We start from the raw sequence: 18,353 nt of genomic DNA, 5'->3' as shown, positions 1-18,353 counted from the left end.
AGCAACAAGAGTGCAAACAATGCATATAAAAAAATGTTGCACATTTATCCATATCATATAAAACTAGGAAATAAATGAGATGAAGCATAAGCGGACAAGAAGTGACTAACATCAAATCGTAAAATTTGATTATTTTTTGCTTGGTACATCCCATGTTTTCGGCACATACAATATGTTTGAAATTGAACTGATTAATAATCTGCCCATATGTCACGTGAATGAGATTCACGCATTTCACACAGTAAAATGTGTGATTATTCACACATTTTACTGTACATGTCCAATTTCTGCATGCATTGCATGCTGCTCAAAGTTCTGGCAGTTGCTGAGGTCTGGTGGGTGTTTGAGACCGACTGACCCTGCTGTTATGCAACACACACCTCCGTCTCCAGCCTTACAAAAGTGTGTGTGCGTGCCTGTGTGCATCATGTGAGCCTGACAGAGTGGGAGTGTGGACGTCCCACTCCTTCTGAGGGTTGATTGTGAAAATGTTACGTTTTTTTCCCCCTGCAGCTGAAGGATGGATGACCTGATTGTTTGATGTTGGAAGTGTGTAAGCGTCACTGCCGGAAGTGAATTTATTATCACAATTATGCCTATTTCACAGTGGTGTCAGTCAAATTACATTCACACACCACGACTTAGACATACCTGTACAGTGTAATGAGATGCAATACAAAATCTGTATAAAAAATTGTACCTTTAATAAGATAATGCTCAACGTATTGCTAGAAAAGTGTCAATAAAAATAAAATACATATTTTTTTTCTAATATTGAAATATTATATTGGGCAGGTGTACCTAGTGTTGTGGCCAGTGAGTATATCCTGATCACTGCAAATGTGCTTGGAAAAAAAACAAACATACCTAACCCTAAAACACACACAAAGTAGCATTTTATGAATGAAGCAGACTTGGATCAAAGGTCATTACATAATACTTAAATGGTCTGGCTTGTGACATAATACGGCACAGCAAATGTTTGTTGCTTAAGAGTTCCCGGATCGGGGCCTGTGTCCGAGTGACAACACTTCATGAGTGGCTGTTTCAGTACTAGGTTATGCTGGTTAAATCTACAAGGACAGTGTGTCAATAGGTAAGTACAGTATACCTACAGCACCTATAGATTTGTAGCTCTGCAACGCAAATTGATTTCTCTTTGATTAGGCCCAGACTGGCTAAAAACAACAACTAGGTCACTCTGCCTGATGTGTGGCAGTAAATAAATCATACTGCTGTCTTCGCCTTTATCCTCTGCCATGGATGCACTCACTGGCATAAATAGTTGGTAGTTGGTAAGACAAGAAGAGGTGGTGACTGATTGTGGTCAATCCGTAGGCATAAAATGCAACGATTTAAACTACAACATAAATAATACTCTTTTCTATGGTGCTGCGACTAACGATTATTTTCTTAGTCGATTAATCTGAAGCTTGTTGTGTCGATTAGGCGAACAAAATAAAACAACAAAAATGGAAAAATAAGCAGTCATTTCGTGGCCTGTGGATAAACACTGGCTCATTTCTGCAAGCAGAATTCACCAAGCGTTTCAATGTTTACCCACTAATAGGGAACGTGATTTGGGTTTAGACCGTTGTGAGAGTGGTTAGTTTTACCCTAATGATGATGTGTTGTTGCAATAGGAATCCTTGCTTGACCAGCCATACCAGCTGGTTACCATACAGCCAGAGTATGGTAACTTTTATGCTTTGTAACTTGACTACAAACTTGATTACAAAGCAGTCTGAAATGTTGTATGATTACCGTTGTTATGACATTTGGAGTATGGGATTGTTTACTTTTCCAAGCTGAAACAGCATTTTCATTACACTCGTGACAAATATTTACTTACCAGTGCTTGGAAGAGATCTGTCATTATTTAAAGGGCTTTGCAATATTTATTTATTTTGTATTATTAATCGGACTGACGGTTAAGACTTGTGTTTTTTTCTGTTGTTATATTTTATATGTGTTTATTGTCATTGCACACAGAATACAACAAAACTTAGTTTGGTGGCTCCACTTCCATTTCCAGCAACATTAAGACATGTAAAAACTTAAATGTTCCAAATCCAACTTTAACAGGTATAAAAATATAGATATAAAATATAGAATGTAAAAGATTGATCCAATCAGAGATAAAGATGTTCATTCAATAAGTCTTTTTTTGGTCTTTGTCTAAACAATATAGACAAACATTTGACATGATATTCTGTTGACTTTATTTTTGCCACTGCCTTATAGCATGCTTGGGGATATGATATGCTCTTTTACACATAAGAATGACACTTTCATATAACTGGCATCTTTATTTTTTGTAAGATTAATATCTACATCAGCAAACATTAACCATAGACTTGAATCAAATCGAATCGTATCAAATCGTTCCGTTTTTTTAAATTTGGGATGCTTCGATCGGGGTTTTATGCTGCCAATATCAATACTGATCACACTGACTAAATAGCCATCCATCCATTTTCTATACCGCTTCTCCTCTCCTTAGGGTCGCGAAAGCATGCTGGAGCCTATCCAATCACCAGCCAATGGCAGGGCACATATAGACAAACAAACAAACAATAATTCACACTCACATTCATACCTATGGACAATTTAGAGTCGCCAATTAACCTAACCTGCTTGTTTTTGGATGTGGGAGGAAAAACCCACGCAGGCGCGGGGAGAACATGCAAACTCCACACAGAAATGCCCAAGGGAGAATTGAACCCAGGTATTCCCGATTTCCAGGCTGTTACTGTGTTGGCCAACATGCTAACCACGAGACCACCGTGCGGCCCTGGACTAATTATACTTCTCTCAATTTATTTATAATGACTGCCATTGGCCAGGGGTGTCGTATAAAGGTCCCTTGACTGCCAGGGGACCCAAAAAATAGGTAATTTATAATAAAATTTGTAATTTATTAATAATGGGGGGAGGAATATGTTTTTTTCCCATGGGACCCAGAATTCCTGGCTGCACCCCTGCTACTGACTATATGATATGGTTTGGTTTGGTTTGATTTTATTTGAGCATGCATGCAGGTTACAATGGAATACATCTCATGAATCATTTCACAGTTCCACATGTCCAAAAGAAGTAGGAAGAAGCAAAGCTTATTTAATCCTACCCCCCATCTGTTCCACATCTTGTGCAGTACATATTATTCACTTCCTGCATTCCATAATCAGTTTAATAATAAAAAATAAAATAAAAACAAGCATGACAGAAAAATAAATATAATGATCAAGACTCTTCTGCTTTGTATTTACTAAACATCAACTGCTTTTATTGTTTTTTGAATATACTCATCTCTGTACATTGTTTTAGTTCCATGCTCAACCCGTTCCATAATTTAATTCCACATACAGAAATGCTGTGGGTTTTCAGCGTCGTTCTCTCGTATAAGTGTTTTAAGTTTAATTTTCCTCTAAGATCATATTTCTCCTCTGTTATCGACAAATACTGAATGACGTTTTTGGGTAAGAAGTTATTGTTAACTTATGCATTATTTTACTTTTATAATTATGGTCCCATATCGCCACACAATAAGTTAGATATGGTAATACCAAAGAACAGTAGAGTGTGGAGTGATTTTTGATCAAGAACAAATTTTGCTTTATTCAATATTGAAGTATTTCTTGCCACATTTTGTTGTATATTTTTTCATCTATTATGATCCCCAGAAATCTACTTTCTTTCACTCTTTCAATATACACTCCATCTATTTGTATTTGATCGTACGTATCATTTCTGCTATTTCCAAATGGCATTCTTTTAGTTTTACTTAAGTCCAAGGATAATCTGTTTTTATCAAACCATCTCTTTCATATGACCATTTCATCCTTGACCTTTTTACTTAGTTCTTGTGTGCTTTTCCCGGAACAAAAGGCAGTGGTATCATCTGCAAATATGACCAACTTTAAGTCCTTTGTCCCTTTACAAATGTCGTTGATATACAAATTAAACAGTTTTGGTCCCAATATTGACCCCTGGGGTACTCCACACGTGATATTTAAACTCGCAGATGTGTATTCTCCTAGCTTTACAAATTTCTTCCTGTTTGCTAGGTAACCCAATTCTAAACTAATCCTCTGATTCCGTTAAATTGATGTTAAATGTTTATCCATTTCACTCGTCATTTCTATGTAAAAACAATCTAAACACATATCTAAACTTGTGGGTGCATGCCACACCCTGTACGAGTGCAGCGTGTGCACACAATCGCCCTCTTCCCATCATCCACTTATCAATATTTAATCTTTTTCATCTCTGCGTACATTATGCTTTTTGCTCTATTTTTTCTGTTTTTGTTTGTTTAATTTACTTCTACAATGTGCCGTGGGCCAATAAAAAACCTATGGCCCCTGAGACACACTTATCTGCTTTTACAGCATTCTCAGGGTTGTGCGCATGACATCAACTCTGCGAGCAACCACAATTTTTGTTGACCATTTAGCTGGTTAGCTTCCCGTCGCAAGCGATGGTAATTAAAGTGAGAAAGGCAGCGTTATTACAGCTGGAACTAGTTGAAGCACTACTACGGTCATTTTTATTTCAAATGTTGATCCGAAATCGAGGGAGGCATTCACGATGGTGGGCTGTCTGCCCTCCGAACCAGTTGTATACACACAGGAAATGTTCTTCAAGCTTGGGGATTTTTTTGGAGGTGCACGTCACTGAACTCGAAAACCGAAACCGGCAAAATGCAACAAAATGCATACCTGCAGAGCAGCAAAGCATACAAGCGTATTCAAGGGTAAAAATGTGTGCCGCTTAAGAAAAATGCATACATGTTGGCAAGACTGGAGAACTGCGTTTGAAATCGTAAGGTAAACATGCTGCTAGTCTTATGTACATTTGACCAGCGGGAAGACTGGTATTGATGGCCAAGTACAAGGATGCCTGCCATGATGCTAAAAAAGGAACAATTGAACAATGCATCCTCCTACCGAAGAGCTAAACCACAGGCAGCTTTGACTATGCATGTAAATTATCTATGACTTTACATCCAATATCATTTATGTCTAGTTACAATTAATGTATTCATGGGGCTCCGGATTTATTGTGCTGCAGGATGTCTGTAAAATGTTTGATGATTTGTATGCATATTTCCATGGCAATAGCATGGGACAGATTTGAGGGAAGGAAGGAAGGTGTTGTTGGAGATTGAGTAGAAGCACATTATTCATGTGAATCATTGGATTGCTATTAACATACCTGTTCTTTTCCATTTCATTGTGTGTAGACCTGTGGAGATAAAGCAAAACATGAGCAACCAAACATAACATCTTCCTAAAAAAAAACAAAAAACAAAAAAGATGATAACCCTCTTGATGCAGTCTTTGCACTGCAGGGGAATGTGCATGAAAGACAGTCAGAAAAGGATGTGTGGGAGGATATGGGCAAGCGGAGAGGGCTATACAGAGAGCCAAGGAAAATGACCAAAAGGCTCGTATTCCTAGTAGTATTCTGAAGCCTGCAGGTCCTTCTGCGGTGGAAACATGTCCTTTTTAAGGACTACACTTGCACACGTGATGAGGTGGGCTGGAGATAAACATAGTAACAGTAACCAGAAACAGTAGGGAGGACTAGGCCCCTTGATATTGCCTGATTATCCATTCTGCATGCAACTGAGGAAGGGGATGTGTTTCTTGTCTGTTGGGGTTCAAAATGGAGCATATTAAAACTAGACATACATATTGAAATAAAAGAACCAAGAAATTGGGTCAGTCCATTTTTTTAGCAAATTGCACTGACCAACAGTATGTTTGAAAAAAAAAAAGGGTTGAGTGGATGGTGGCGATGTCTCAGGGAAGAAGATCCCTTTGCATTCCTAAGCACTTCACTACCTCGACCAGACCCCATGATCCCTCAAACCCATGTCCAAAATTAGCCTCTTCCAACATCTCAGGGGATTCCAACTTGCACTAGCATGTTGCTGTCACCTTTAAAAAGTCACCTCAGTTGCACTGAGGCCCCCTCCAGCAGAGTATGAATTCTATGCAGGGCAGACAGACGTTTATGACATAACAGTGCTGGCAGGAGATACTGCTCATTCAGGCTGGATTCTAGTTGCTGACCGATCCAACCTTTCACAACCTCTGCTCTAGTTTCTGGGTGAACAGATGAATACACTGAATGATTTTTTGCTAATTTGTTGACTTCGGATGGTTGTTTATCTATATGTGCCCTGTCATTGACTGGCGACCAGTCCAGGGTGTACCCCGCCTGTCGCCCGAAGTCAGCTAAGATAGGCTCCAGCATACCCCTGCGTCCCTAGTGAGGATAAGCAGCATAAAAGAATTGGATGGATTTGGGAGGGTTTTTTTTTTTTTTTTTTGCCAATTTGTGTTTTCCGAAATTCAACTCAGTGAATAATTTACCCACTATAAAGTGCAAATAAAAGGTGCGCACAGGTACAAAATGGTAGCAAAGTCAGGCGGTGTCACATACATCCGCGTGGCAAAGGAACTAACAAACAAACAAAAAATAAATCTGTTTTTTTAAATATTTGTTTAGCATAATAATTGTTTAGTACAGAACGGTTTTGGCTAACATGACCTGCATACAGTACATGTTATAGTACTGTCTGCTGCTTTCACATCCACTTCACAGCTTGTGAATGCTATTTCAAGCTGACTGAGAACTTGTAATATGCCTTTGGTGTGTGTGTGTCTGTTTTTGTTTTTTGTTTGTAAATAGACCAGGAATACCAGGAAGCAAGTCTATAAACTGTGCGGCATAGAGGCATTTACCTGGGTACACTTGTTTATTACAGCTAACGATGAGCAGCGCATTGATAGATTTCAAGTAATTTTTTACAGTCACTGATGGCCAAAAGAATAAAAAATACATGGCACTTAACACAATAACTGAACAGGGTAGTGAGCATGCAAGGACTCAATTTGCCAGCTCAACATGGAGTGCAATACAGCTGTACCTGGTGTAGAGTAGTGGTGGACAATACTTGCTTGTTTTTGGAAGACTTGCTGAGATAAATGGAACCAGGAAGTCTGCTGTCTAACAAAAAATCCTGAAGGAGAATATCAAGGCCATCTGTTTGTGACCTTAATCTGAAACAACCTTGGGTTCTGCAGCAGGACAATGATTCAAAACACACCAGCATGTCATTTAAAAACTGCATTTTGTGTTCAGTTGTGTTGTCATTGACTAATATTTACATTTGTGTAATGACCTGAAACATTTAAGTGTGACAAACATGGAAAAAAAATGAGAAATCAGAAAGGAGTCAAACACTTTTTCACACCAGGACAATGACCCAAAACACAACCCAACTCTGAATGGCTGAAGAAAAACAAAATGAAGACTTTGGAGTGGCCTAGTCAAAGTCCTGACCTGAAGCCTATTGAGATGCTGTGGCATGACCTGAGGCAGTTCATGCTCAAAAACCCTCCAATGTGACTGAATTACAACAATTCTGCAAAGACGAGTAGGCCAAAATTCTGGCATAGGACTGTAAGAGACTCATTGCAAGTTATCACAAACGCTTGATTGCAGTTGTTGTTGCTAAGGGTGGCCCGACTAGTTATTAGGTTTCGTGGGCAATCACTTTTTCCACACAGGGCCATGTAGGTTTGGAATTTTTTTCTCCCTTAATGAAAAGTTTCATTTTAAAACTGCATTTTTTGTACAGATGCGTTGTCATTGACTAATGTTTAAATTTGATGAAGGGGGCAAACACTTTTTCACACCACTGTATGTCTATTTTTTACACAAGCAGAAAATGTAGGGGCGCACACCAAAATCTACTTGCGACTTTTTCACACCACTGTTAAAAGGCATAAAGTCTGAATTCAACAGTTATAATAAAAAAAACTACTAAGACTTGGAGCTAATATTCTCTGACCCATTGAACTAATCAGCTGGTGAGACAGGAGACCCCTGTGATAGTACCACCATCATACGGTGTGTTTATTTTCATTAAACCACCACACACAAATAGTGTATTGAGTGCAAGATATAATCAGTATTAGGGTTGGGCGATATGGACCTTAGCATGTATCATAATATTTTTGGGATGTATCACGATATGACAAAAGGTACAAACCTTAACCCGTATAATTAAATACACTTGCCTCAAATTGTAAAGCACATTTTATTTGTTGGTAACAAACTGGCTAACTTTTCTAATGGGATGTCAGCCTCTGCACACACGGCTACAAAATATTCAACTGTAATGCCTGTGCTTGTCATTAAGGAAGACGTAGTCACCGATGCAAATCCAACTGCATAAGTAAGATATTTTTTATGACACTCTTATTTGTTGTACACAGACGACATTGGGCAAACGGTGCTCTTACTTTGAAGCTGGGTGCAAGAATAAACTTGGTTCCAGTCTTTTTTCACTGGGAACCTGCACGTCATCATCGGGCATTGTAAAACCCTCTTTACATGAAAGTGGTAAAACACAACGCGGTGAAAATATACTCATCCAGCGCGATTCGCACACACACAACCGCGCTAGAATGTTAAACTAAGCTAATCCCACTAACTTCCATTCACACTCCCTAAGAGGAGGTTCCGCCAACTTTCACCTGTGTTTATCGCCATTTCAACATGTTTAGTTCATCAACTGTAGGTCATCAACTCTGCTTTTTTCCATTTTAAATTATCATTTATACTGGTCTAATTAGTATGACAAGAAAGTAAAGTTGTTCAGTGACATTTGAAAAAGTTTGTACGTACCCCATGAACATGATATGCACTTGTGGGTTCCCGATGGGACAACAACGAGTTCCGAACTAACTACACTGATTGTTTCAGTGATGTTTTGAAACAAAACATCACTGTGGTAAAAAACCCCCAAAAAACTCACATTTGGCGTCCAAACACACGAAGCTAGGCGGATAATTCTAGCTAGCTGCCGCCCATGCAAAGTACAGCCAGTGACAGACAGGCAAAGCGCGTAAACAAAGATGCAAGAATAGTCAAACTGCAATAGCTTTAGTAAGGAGTGATCAGACACGTTGGCATCGATTGCCGTAGCCTGTGGCAAGCTCACTACGAGATGCGTCATTTTGTTGGTAACCCTACGTGACACAGTGGACATGTAGGATTTGATTTTTTTTTTTTTTTTTTTTTTTAATAAATCGGCTTCATATGTTTTTTTACGGAAATCCGACAATAGTGATCGGTGGCTAGGGCTGGGCGATATGGACCAAAACTCATATCCCGATATATTTATGTTAACATATATTTATATATATGAATATCGATATATACGACGATATATATCTCGATATTTTTTCCACAAAGTCAAAGTCAAATATGCATGTTAAGTTGTTTCATTAAAATGTTAAAAATCTTATAGAAAAATAGCCGCTAAAATAAAATACTCCATTCTCTTTTTGAAATAAATATAGAACAAGTAAAATATAATCATCAATCTTCTTTAAAACAAACCTTTAACTATGCTCAAATCCTCAGCTAATACCAAAAGCACAAACGAACAAAATATTAAATAAAGTGCCCCTTTTAAGTACTTTGAAAAGTATTTATTATTATTATTTTTTTTTTAGAAAGCAGAACCTCGTAGGAGAGACAAAAAAAGTGAGTAAAAACACCTTACTTACGTTTAGAACTACAAATAAAAGTGATTATTTATTTGTTAATTAAAAATTGGCCATCCATTCATCAAAATAAAATAATTGTAATATTTTATCTTGGCTACAGTACCTGTCTAGACAGCATAATAAGCACATCTGGACTCGCCTCCAGCCTCCACCCTCCACCTTTTATCTTGTAGTTAGGAGTAGTTGTTTAGCTGATCACACATCGTTCTTCCATCACACGTTCTGACACACTGACAGGTAAGTGAATCAGTAAGTGACCCAGTCAGCATCCCCGCTCAAGACTGCTGACAAAAAGCAGAGCGAGACAGACCTCCGTTTCAAAATACAAGAGAACAGCGCAAATCCAGTGTATATCAATATGAACGATACGTTTGTTTTTGACATCGTGCTTAAAAGAAATAACAAAAATATCGATATATTGCCCAGCCTTATCGGTGGCCGATTGGTCGGAGCATACCTGGAAAAAAACAGTTGAACAGTCATTTTTAAACAATACAGTAGAACACGATGGAAGTGTAACATATGTATTTAAAATAAATAACAAAAAATAACAGAATAATTTCTAAATAAATAAATAAAATGTAGTTCCTAATGCAGTCTACGGTGGCTAATCCTGCGACTCATGTCACAAAAAAAAAAGAAAACTGCAAATATATGCAATCACTGGCTTAATCTGTGGCTCAAAAAAGGTCACAACAATAATAATTTTAATTGTAATGTTATGTTATGTGGTGAATGTGCAGGTCACAACTTGTCCGAGTGTTTTGGAGCTGTTGGAGTGTGTATTTGCCGAGTTTTTATTGATTTGCTTGCATCACCAAGTTTCATTTCAGTTTCCGAGTCATGTGATTGTTGTTAGCAACTGTTGCTCAGTAGTTGTTGCTTGTTGTTCAGTGAAGAGTAAATGGTTGATACCACGTATCCTCGGCTTCTGCCTCGTTCTGAATCACATTTCCACATGTGGTGACCCTCGGTGTGAGTTATATGTCGACCGCCAAAAATGACAACAGCCGGGCCGTATCGGCGGAATGACGAGTTCTGCCACCTCATGCTACCGCGCACGCTTATAGCAAGGAAGACTGTTGCAAATGGAGTAAACCTTGTAAATGCGCATCCCTTTGAAGAAATCTTTCACGAGTACAATGTTTTCACTTGTACTACTACTACTTGTACAATAATGCCATTAGTGTGTTTTGTCATTTACTATGTTTTAAGCTGCAACGTGTTGTGTCAATACGGATTTCTTTACACTACAAGCGATTCAACGATTACATTTGCAAATTATTAGGTTATGATATTCACGTTAACATGTTGAAAATTGACTTAAATAGTGTTCTGTGCTTACACATTAGTTCGATAACTGCAAAGTCATGTGAAATACACACTAAATCCATTATTTTGACTTTTTCATACCATGGTATACCTTGCCATGCCTATCTGGAGACATAAATAACACCCTAGAGTCAACTTTACACTCCTATTATTCTTTATTTACAATACATTGCTCAACTGTAATACATAGGCCACGGAATCACTGCAAGGACACAAGAGACAGCATCTAGAGCACCAACGTTTTTCCTTGTGAGAGCTACTTTTACAAAAAATGGAAAATGGCCAAGAGCTACTCATTTTTGTAAGATTTATTTTCAGAGCTTATTTTAAACCCAAACAAAGCAAATATGCTTGTTTTACCAGAACATTAACAAAATGCTGGTGTCCACAACTCACATTTTGTATTTCAGAATGCATTTCTTTCCACTGTTATTTCATTATTAACTGAAAACCTCAATGAAAACAAGGCTTTTGGGCACCTCATGTGGTCGTGGGGGGCTACCTGGTGCCTGTGGGCACCACGTTGGTGACCCCTGATCTAGAGCATCCCAAACATGCTCAATGGGTGACGTGTCCGGTGAGTATGGTGGCCATGCAAGAACTGGGACGTTTTCAGTTTCAAAGAATTGTGTACAGATCCTTGCAACATGGGGCCGTGCATTATCCTGCTGCACCATGAGGTGATGTTCTTGGATGTATGGCACAACAATGGCCCTCAGGATCTCGTCATGGTATCTCTGTTCATTCAAAATGCCATCAATAAAATGCACCTGTTTTCTTCATCTATAACAGACACCTGCCCATACCATAACCCCACCGCCACCATGAGCCACTCGATCCACAACATTGACATCAGAAAACCGCTCACCCACACGACGCTACACATGCTGTTTGCCATCTGCCCTAAGCAGTGTAAACGGGATTCATCCGTGAAGATAACACCTCTCCGACGTGCCAGATGCCATCGAATGTGAGCATTTGCCCACTCAAGTCGGTTACGACGACAAACTGGAGTCAGGTCAAGACCTCGATGAGGACGACAAGCATGTAGATGAGCTTCCCTGAGACGGTTTCTGACGGTTTGTGCAGAAATTATTTGGTTAAGCAAACTGATTGTTTCAGCAGCTGTCCGAGTAGCTGGTATCAGATGATCTTGGAGGTGAACATGCTGGATGTGGAGGTCCTAGGCTGGTGTGGTTACACGTGGTCCGCGGTTGTGAGGCTGGTTGGATGTACTGCCAAATTCTCTGATACGCCTTTAGAGATGGCTTATGGTAGAGAAATGAACATTCAATACACAAGCAACAGCTCTGGTTGACATTCCTGCTATCAGCCTGACAATTGCACGCTCCCTCAAATCTTGCGACATCTGTGGCATTGTCCTGTGTGATAAAACTGCACATTTCAGAGTGTCCTTTTATTGTGGGCAGTCTAAGGCACACCTGTGCACTAATCATGGTGTCTAATCAGCATCTTGATATGGCACACCTGTGAGGTGGGATGGATTATCTCAGCAAAGGAGAAGTGCTCACTATCATAGATTTAGACAGATTTGTGAACAATATTTGAGAGAAATGGTGATATTGTGTATGTGTATCGTTGACTTCGCATAAAAAATTAGAGCAAAAACAAAAGTGTTGCATTTATATTTTTGTTGAGCGTAGAAGGGAAAAGAGAGCAAAAAAGAGGAAGCGATGAGGGGGGAGGGGAAAGGCACTACAACTGACACATGCACATACACATTCCCTTCCCCCACTACTCACAAGTCTACTCCATGGAGAAACAACAGGCACTATAGAAGCTTCTCCTCACTCTGACAAATACAGTACTTCATGAATTCATAGTTCTTCCCTTGCTTTTTTCTCCACAGCACACCAAGTCTTGCTGGCAGTAAAATATTAATATGCCTGGGCAATAAATTACCATGCTAACATTTAAGAACCAAATTTTCATACATCATGGGCCATATTCAAAAGATCCAAGCTGCACAGAAAAAATTACTAACAAGTGTGATCGTGCTGCTTTTGTTGGAAGATTACCATAGAATGTCTGATGTCTTGTGGAAACCAGATCAAACTACGGCACCTCCACCAACTAGAGGCATATCATTCTCTGACTTCAAGTCTCAGCTTTTATTTTGATCACAGCTCTAAAATAACCCAAAATGGAGCCAAAGAAAATGTGCCAGCCTTATAGACGAAGAAGGTGAGAAACACTACAGAATTGAAGAATGAACTCGTAGCAAAACACTAAGGTGGTATCCGGGTTGATCTCGCTGCCACATCGTTGCTTTGGCGACCTTCATGTTGTCAATGAAGGTAAAAGTAACCTTAAACGTTCATGTATTCCTTTCATTCGTCATTTATATGCATTTTGAATTGTTTTATGCAACTACTATAAAACCGTGTTGTTAACAGTTTTGAAACTTGTGAAGTCAACAGCTGATGACAGACAGGTGACATGTATTAGCAAGCTGCTAACAAAGTTGTTTTGTGATAAACATATTAAGAACACAGTCATCTCACACTGTGTATTAATAAAACGATAAGATGCGCGTTGTATTGTACTGTGTAACATACTGTCTGTCAGCATTTCTTGGGGTGTCAGTATTAATAGTTCCAGCTTGTAGTTCAACAATGTCACCTCACTGTTTTTGTCTACTTGTCTTTGTCTATCAGGTTTGTATTTAATGACAAATCTTGTTATAATTAGTTATTAGTATCAACATTTTAGCTTTTTGTAGTTACATTATGCCTTTTTGCTCTATTTTCACACTTTTGCTGGCTTTTTTTACGTTTTATTTCTGCACTGTGTCATGTTCCATACATGGCCCCTGCTCCACACTTTGGACACCCATGCATGTTTCACCAGGAAGGCGAGGTGTAGCTCGGCAACAGAGATGCGTGTCCAAGTTCTGCCTTCTTGGCTCTGCCGCTGGTCAAGGTTTGGGTTGCATTGTGGAGGGGTTTATGCAGCTTTCAGACCGGCTTTGCACAATTGGAGGTGGATGTCCACTTCCGCTGGCCTGCACGGTGGATGCATCGCCTTTGTTGCTTGAATTTTATTACCGAATAATGCATGACGCAAGAAACACTTCCTGTCTTTCACTTTTAATGTGCATACCTACTCGCTAAGTATACTGACCATGTCGCACAACACAGATCTTGTTATGGTCGCCGCAGTACCATTATTAATGAAGCAAGACACCCACTTAACCCTTTATCTTCAAATACATCATCTCAGATAAGCCTGACTTTCATTTCTACTACTAGCTTACGTAACGAGCGTAAATAGAACGACTCTGTGATTAAGGGTGCAGACACATCCAAACATCCACATGTTTTGATCTGACAAACCTTTAGTAACTTGGATCATACGTAGAATTACTACACCTTCTGCTTGGATGTTAACACGGCGGCAGCTGTTCAACTCTAATGGAAATAACAGCTACACGTCACTCGCCGACGCTGGGAACACAGAGGTGTTATGTTTATTATCATTCACAGTAGCCATGCCATAGTTCAGTCTGATGGACTTCTGGATGACCTGTTCCTGGAAGTCAGTGTTTCTGTAAACGAGAAATATCGTCACGTTTTGATCTCACAAGATCTTGTGACACCCTGAGCACCAAAATGTATACACGTCCTGCGATTGGTTGCCGACCAGTCCAGGGTGTACTTCCGGTCTCTCGCCTCAAGTCAGATGGGATAGGCTCCAGCATACCCCCGCGACTCTAATTAGGTTAAGCTGCATAGAAAATGGATGGACGTGTACACGTCGCAAATGTAACCAGTGTCGTCCGCACACAATGCATCTAAAATTGAACCGAGGAAGAATATATGCTGACCTCTGCCTCAACACACAATGTGAACTTGCGTGTTATTTCTCAGTTTTTTCATCAATATTCTGACAATAACAAAAGTGACTGATTCAAAATCAGAAATATGGCATTATGTGCAGGATGGGTGTTACATTCAGGATTTCCACTAATCTATTTTTTCTAATCAATACATTTGGAGAACTGTTTTTTTGTTTTACATCATGATAATAATAACAACAATATGAATAATAACAATATGTACCAATGATATCTAAACTAAAGATATCTAAACGGCTATACATGTACTGTGGAGAACTGTCACACTGTCATTGCCAGGGAAACCCAAATCCCCTACTTTAGTTGTTCATATCCCAGACAACTGGTATTATGGAATAGAATCTTTATGGTTAACAAAATGATGTGCCATCCATCAGTGCAGTAAAATAAATAACACAGAAGCGTAATAAATGAATAATAGTCATAAAAACAGTCAAACACACACACACACACACACACACACACACACACACACACACACACACACACACACACACACACACACACACACACACACACACACACACACACACACACACACACACACACACACACACACACACATTGCATAGATTAAAAGAATCAGTACTGCACAGAACGGAGACATTTGGTCATAATTCCGAAATGGCTTGTTACAGGATTTAGCTGGTTCACAGTGGCAGGTAAGAAAACTGTCTTTCAGTCTACTAGTTTTTGTTTTTATTGACCTGTGCCGTCTGCCTGATGGCAGCAGTTCAAACAGACTATGACCAGGGTGTGATGTGCCCCTTATTATTCACTGCCCTGTTGATGCAGCGTGAACTGTACAGTACTTCCAGCACTTGTACTAGTACTAGATTTGTTTGCAACACATAGGCACATGATCGAAAACTGAATATGAAAAGTCAAGAACTCGATCCCCTTTGGGGAGTATCTTTACATACAGTCTGCCAGAAAATAATTTTATTAAACCAATACCTCACAAGGCGTCTTTGTTTTCGTTAAAAAGTCATGTAGTGAATTTGGTATCCAACATCTAACTAATCCCACCTCAGTTAATAAACTTGGGGTGGTGGGGGGGTCAGGTTTCGCTCGGAAAGCATCTAAATGATTACTCTAATTTGCTTTCAAATCTGTTGTTTGTGGTACGTGAAATGACAAAATGAAGAAATCTGATGATGAACATGAAAAAAGCCTCAAATCCAACTCAAGGCTGTTCAGTACAATACGGGGCAGTCAACAATAAACTGACAACCATAATAAGTCCTTTTTTTCCCCTGATCCCCAACATTGCCCGCCTTACTAACAGATATCCCTGCAATTTAGCAATGCACACATACAGTATATGCCCAACTGGCTTGGTCTCTTTTGCATATTAGCCATACGGTTGGTCGTAAAAACATCTTATTTATTAACAGTGGATAACATTGCATCGTACATAAAAGGTTTTATGATACATACAGATACCAATATTGCATTCTCAGGGCATTGACGCAATAGACTGGATAGGACAGCTGTCCTATCTAGTTACTGAGCATGAACTGATGAAGCCTGCTCAGATGAGATGCAAAACGTCTTCTAAGAGAACCTAAACAGTCCAGTTGCAATCAATTAAATACCCTGAGAATTACATTTACCATATTTTCTTTCAAAACATGACCAAATTCGACTACAGACTGTAGTCAACCTTAGATGTTCACTGTATATTAAGCATAAAAAAATGAAGACATGGAACATCTCTCTTTATAAAACAGTGTGTAAAAGCAGTGCAGAGCTGTAATAAATTGCCAAGTGATGAGTGCTGGCCAAGATAACAGAATAGTGATCTAATCACAGAGTACACAGGGGAGTTGGGAGGTGTGGATGCAACACAAATCTGTCCTTACTGGACAAATTTAAGGAATCCAAATCACACGCTATGAATGTACACTATGCTCGAGCAGTCGCGTTGAGGTGACCAAGTTGTCAGGACTGCCTGTCGCTGAAATGTCTCCTGCAGTCACCTTGACTGACCCACTTTGCCTTAACAAGTGGCAACCAGCCATCAGCCAGACACTTGTTTGCTGCTGCCACTCCAAGTGACGTTTTCAAACGCAACAGAGTCAAAACATGGCCCTTGACAACAAACACGGACCCAGCCATACCTCTTGACACAATGCTGGCACTGCGGAATGGTCATTAATTAAACCAGCCATGAAGACACGGAGAGAATTTGGACTGTGCACCATCTGCATGTACCTTAATGAGGTGCTGATTGGTGTCAAATCACACCAAATTTCAAATACACCAAAGGCAAATAATGAAGTTACTTCATTAGATTTTTAGTTTAGTAACTCTTATGTACAGCAGGGGTGTCCAAAGTGCGGCCCGCAGCTCATTTTTTATTTACATGAGATGCATCCTAAAAATACAATTTCTATGAAAAACAGCAAAAATTGGGAGGGAAAAAAGCCAGAAGGTATAATGTAAGAAGAAAATGTTGATCGTACAACAAAACTGACAAGAAGGCTGTTTTTTTCTTTCAATGTACAGTGGAACCTCGATTAGTGTCAGCCCCAGTTAACGTGTTCTTCCATGAACGTCAAAAATTTTGCCTTGGATTGTGGACATTTTCCCATTAGCGTACACTATGGTGTGCGTCTTGTTGTCTTATTAATACACTGCATGAGTCCAACTGTGTTCTTAATGTACTCACAAACGTCCTTGCTAGCATGCTTAGCTTGCAAACAAAATGGCAACCAAAACTGGAAGTCGGCTACGTCGCCCACATATGTCATCAGCACTTGGCTCTCAAATCTTAACACAAAACACATATTTTCAGCTTTACATGCATAAAACAATTCTAAGTGCATATACATGGTGAATGAAAGTGATAAATGAACATTTAAGGTTACTTTTACCTTCACTGAAGACGTGACAAAAGACATGATGTGGCAGCGAGACGGCACACTGTTCTGTCGTGAGTTATTTCTTGAATTCAGCGGTGTTTCTCGCCTTCTTTATTAAATGCTGGCAGCTGCAACTTTCTTTGGCTCCATTTTGGTTTATTGAGGTGAGAGAAACAATTGAATTCAAGAAATAACTCATGGCAACATAGGAAGGTATTGTCCGTGTGGTGTCTCGTTGCCACATCTATGGGAACATGTCTATGGAAACAGTCACATTTTCAATTAAGGTAAAAATAACCTTCAATGTTCATTAATCCCATTCATTTATCATTTACATGTATTTTATATGCAATTCAAATTGTTTTCGGTATATGAAACTATAATTGTAAAACTATCAAAGCGTTTTTTGTTAACATTTTTGGCTTTCTAGAACTAATTAATTGGATTTATATGATTTCTTATGGGTAAAATGGAGGTTAGCGTTCGTTTTGGTTAAAGTCTGACCTGTTCCAAATTAACAATGTTAACCCAAGGTTCCACTGTATACTAGAACCTGTTTATGTCCACGCCCCTCAAACTCTCTGACGGACATTGACACAACCCGAACCGAAATTAGCTATTGCTTGCACATTTACTTGTGACTTTGGCCAGAAAATTATTTTTTTTTTAAAAAACCTATGTCGA

At 39.2% G+C, this 18,353-nt stretch overlaps 1 protein-coding gene across 2 annotated transcripts in view; it reads right to left on the bottom strand.

Moving 5' to 3' along the window:
- The window catches only part of mxd1 (MAX dimerization protein 1), a 35,812-nt gene that overhangs the window by 14,140 nt on the left and 3,319 nt on the right, over window positions 1-18,353 (bottom strand). Inside the window, exons 3-4 of one of the 2 annotated variants that reach the window (XM_054773260.1) lie at window positions 6,972-7,091; window positions 5,218-5,247 (exon numbers count right to left, since the gene is read on the bottom strand). In XM_054773260.1, coding sequence (XP_054629235.1) covers window positions 5,218-5,247; window positions 6,972-7,091 — 150 coding nt within the window. The remainder of the gene's footprint in view (window positions 1-5,217; window positions 5,248-6,971; window positions 7,092-18,353) is intronic. The other variant, XM_054773261.1, reaches the window with a different exon arrangement.

This window comes from Dunckerocampus dactyliophorus, chromosome 4, assembly GCF_027744805.1.
Source record: "Dunckerocampus dactyliophorus isolate RoL2022-P2 chromosome 4, RoL_Ddac_1.1, whole genome shotgun sequence".
Taxonomy (NCBI): domain Eukaryota; kingdom Metazoa; phylum Chordata; class Actinopteri; order Syngnathiformes; family Syngnathidae; genus Dunckerocampus; species Dunckerocampus dactyliophorus.
This window is presented reverse-complemented; position numbering and strand designations above follow the sequence as displayed.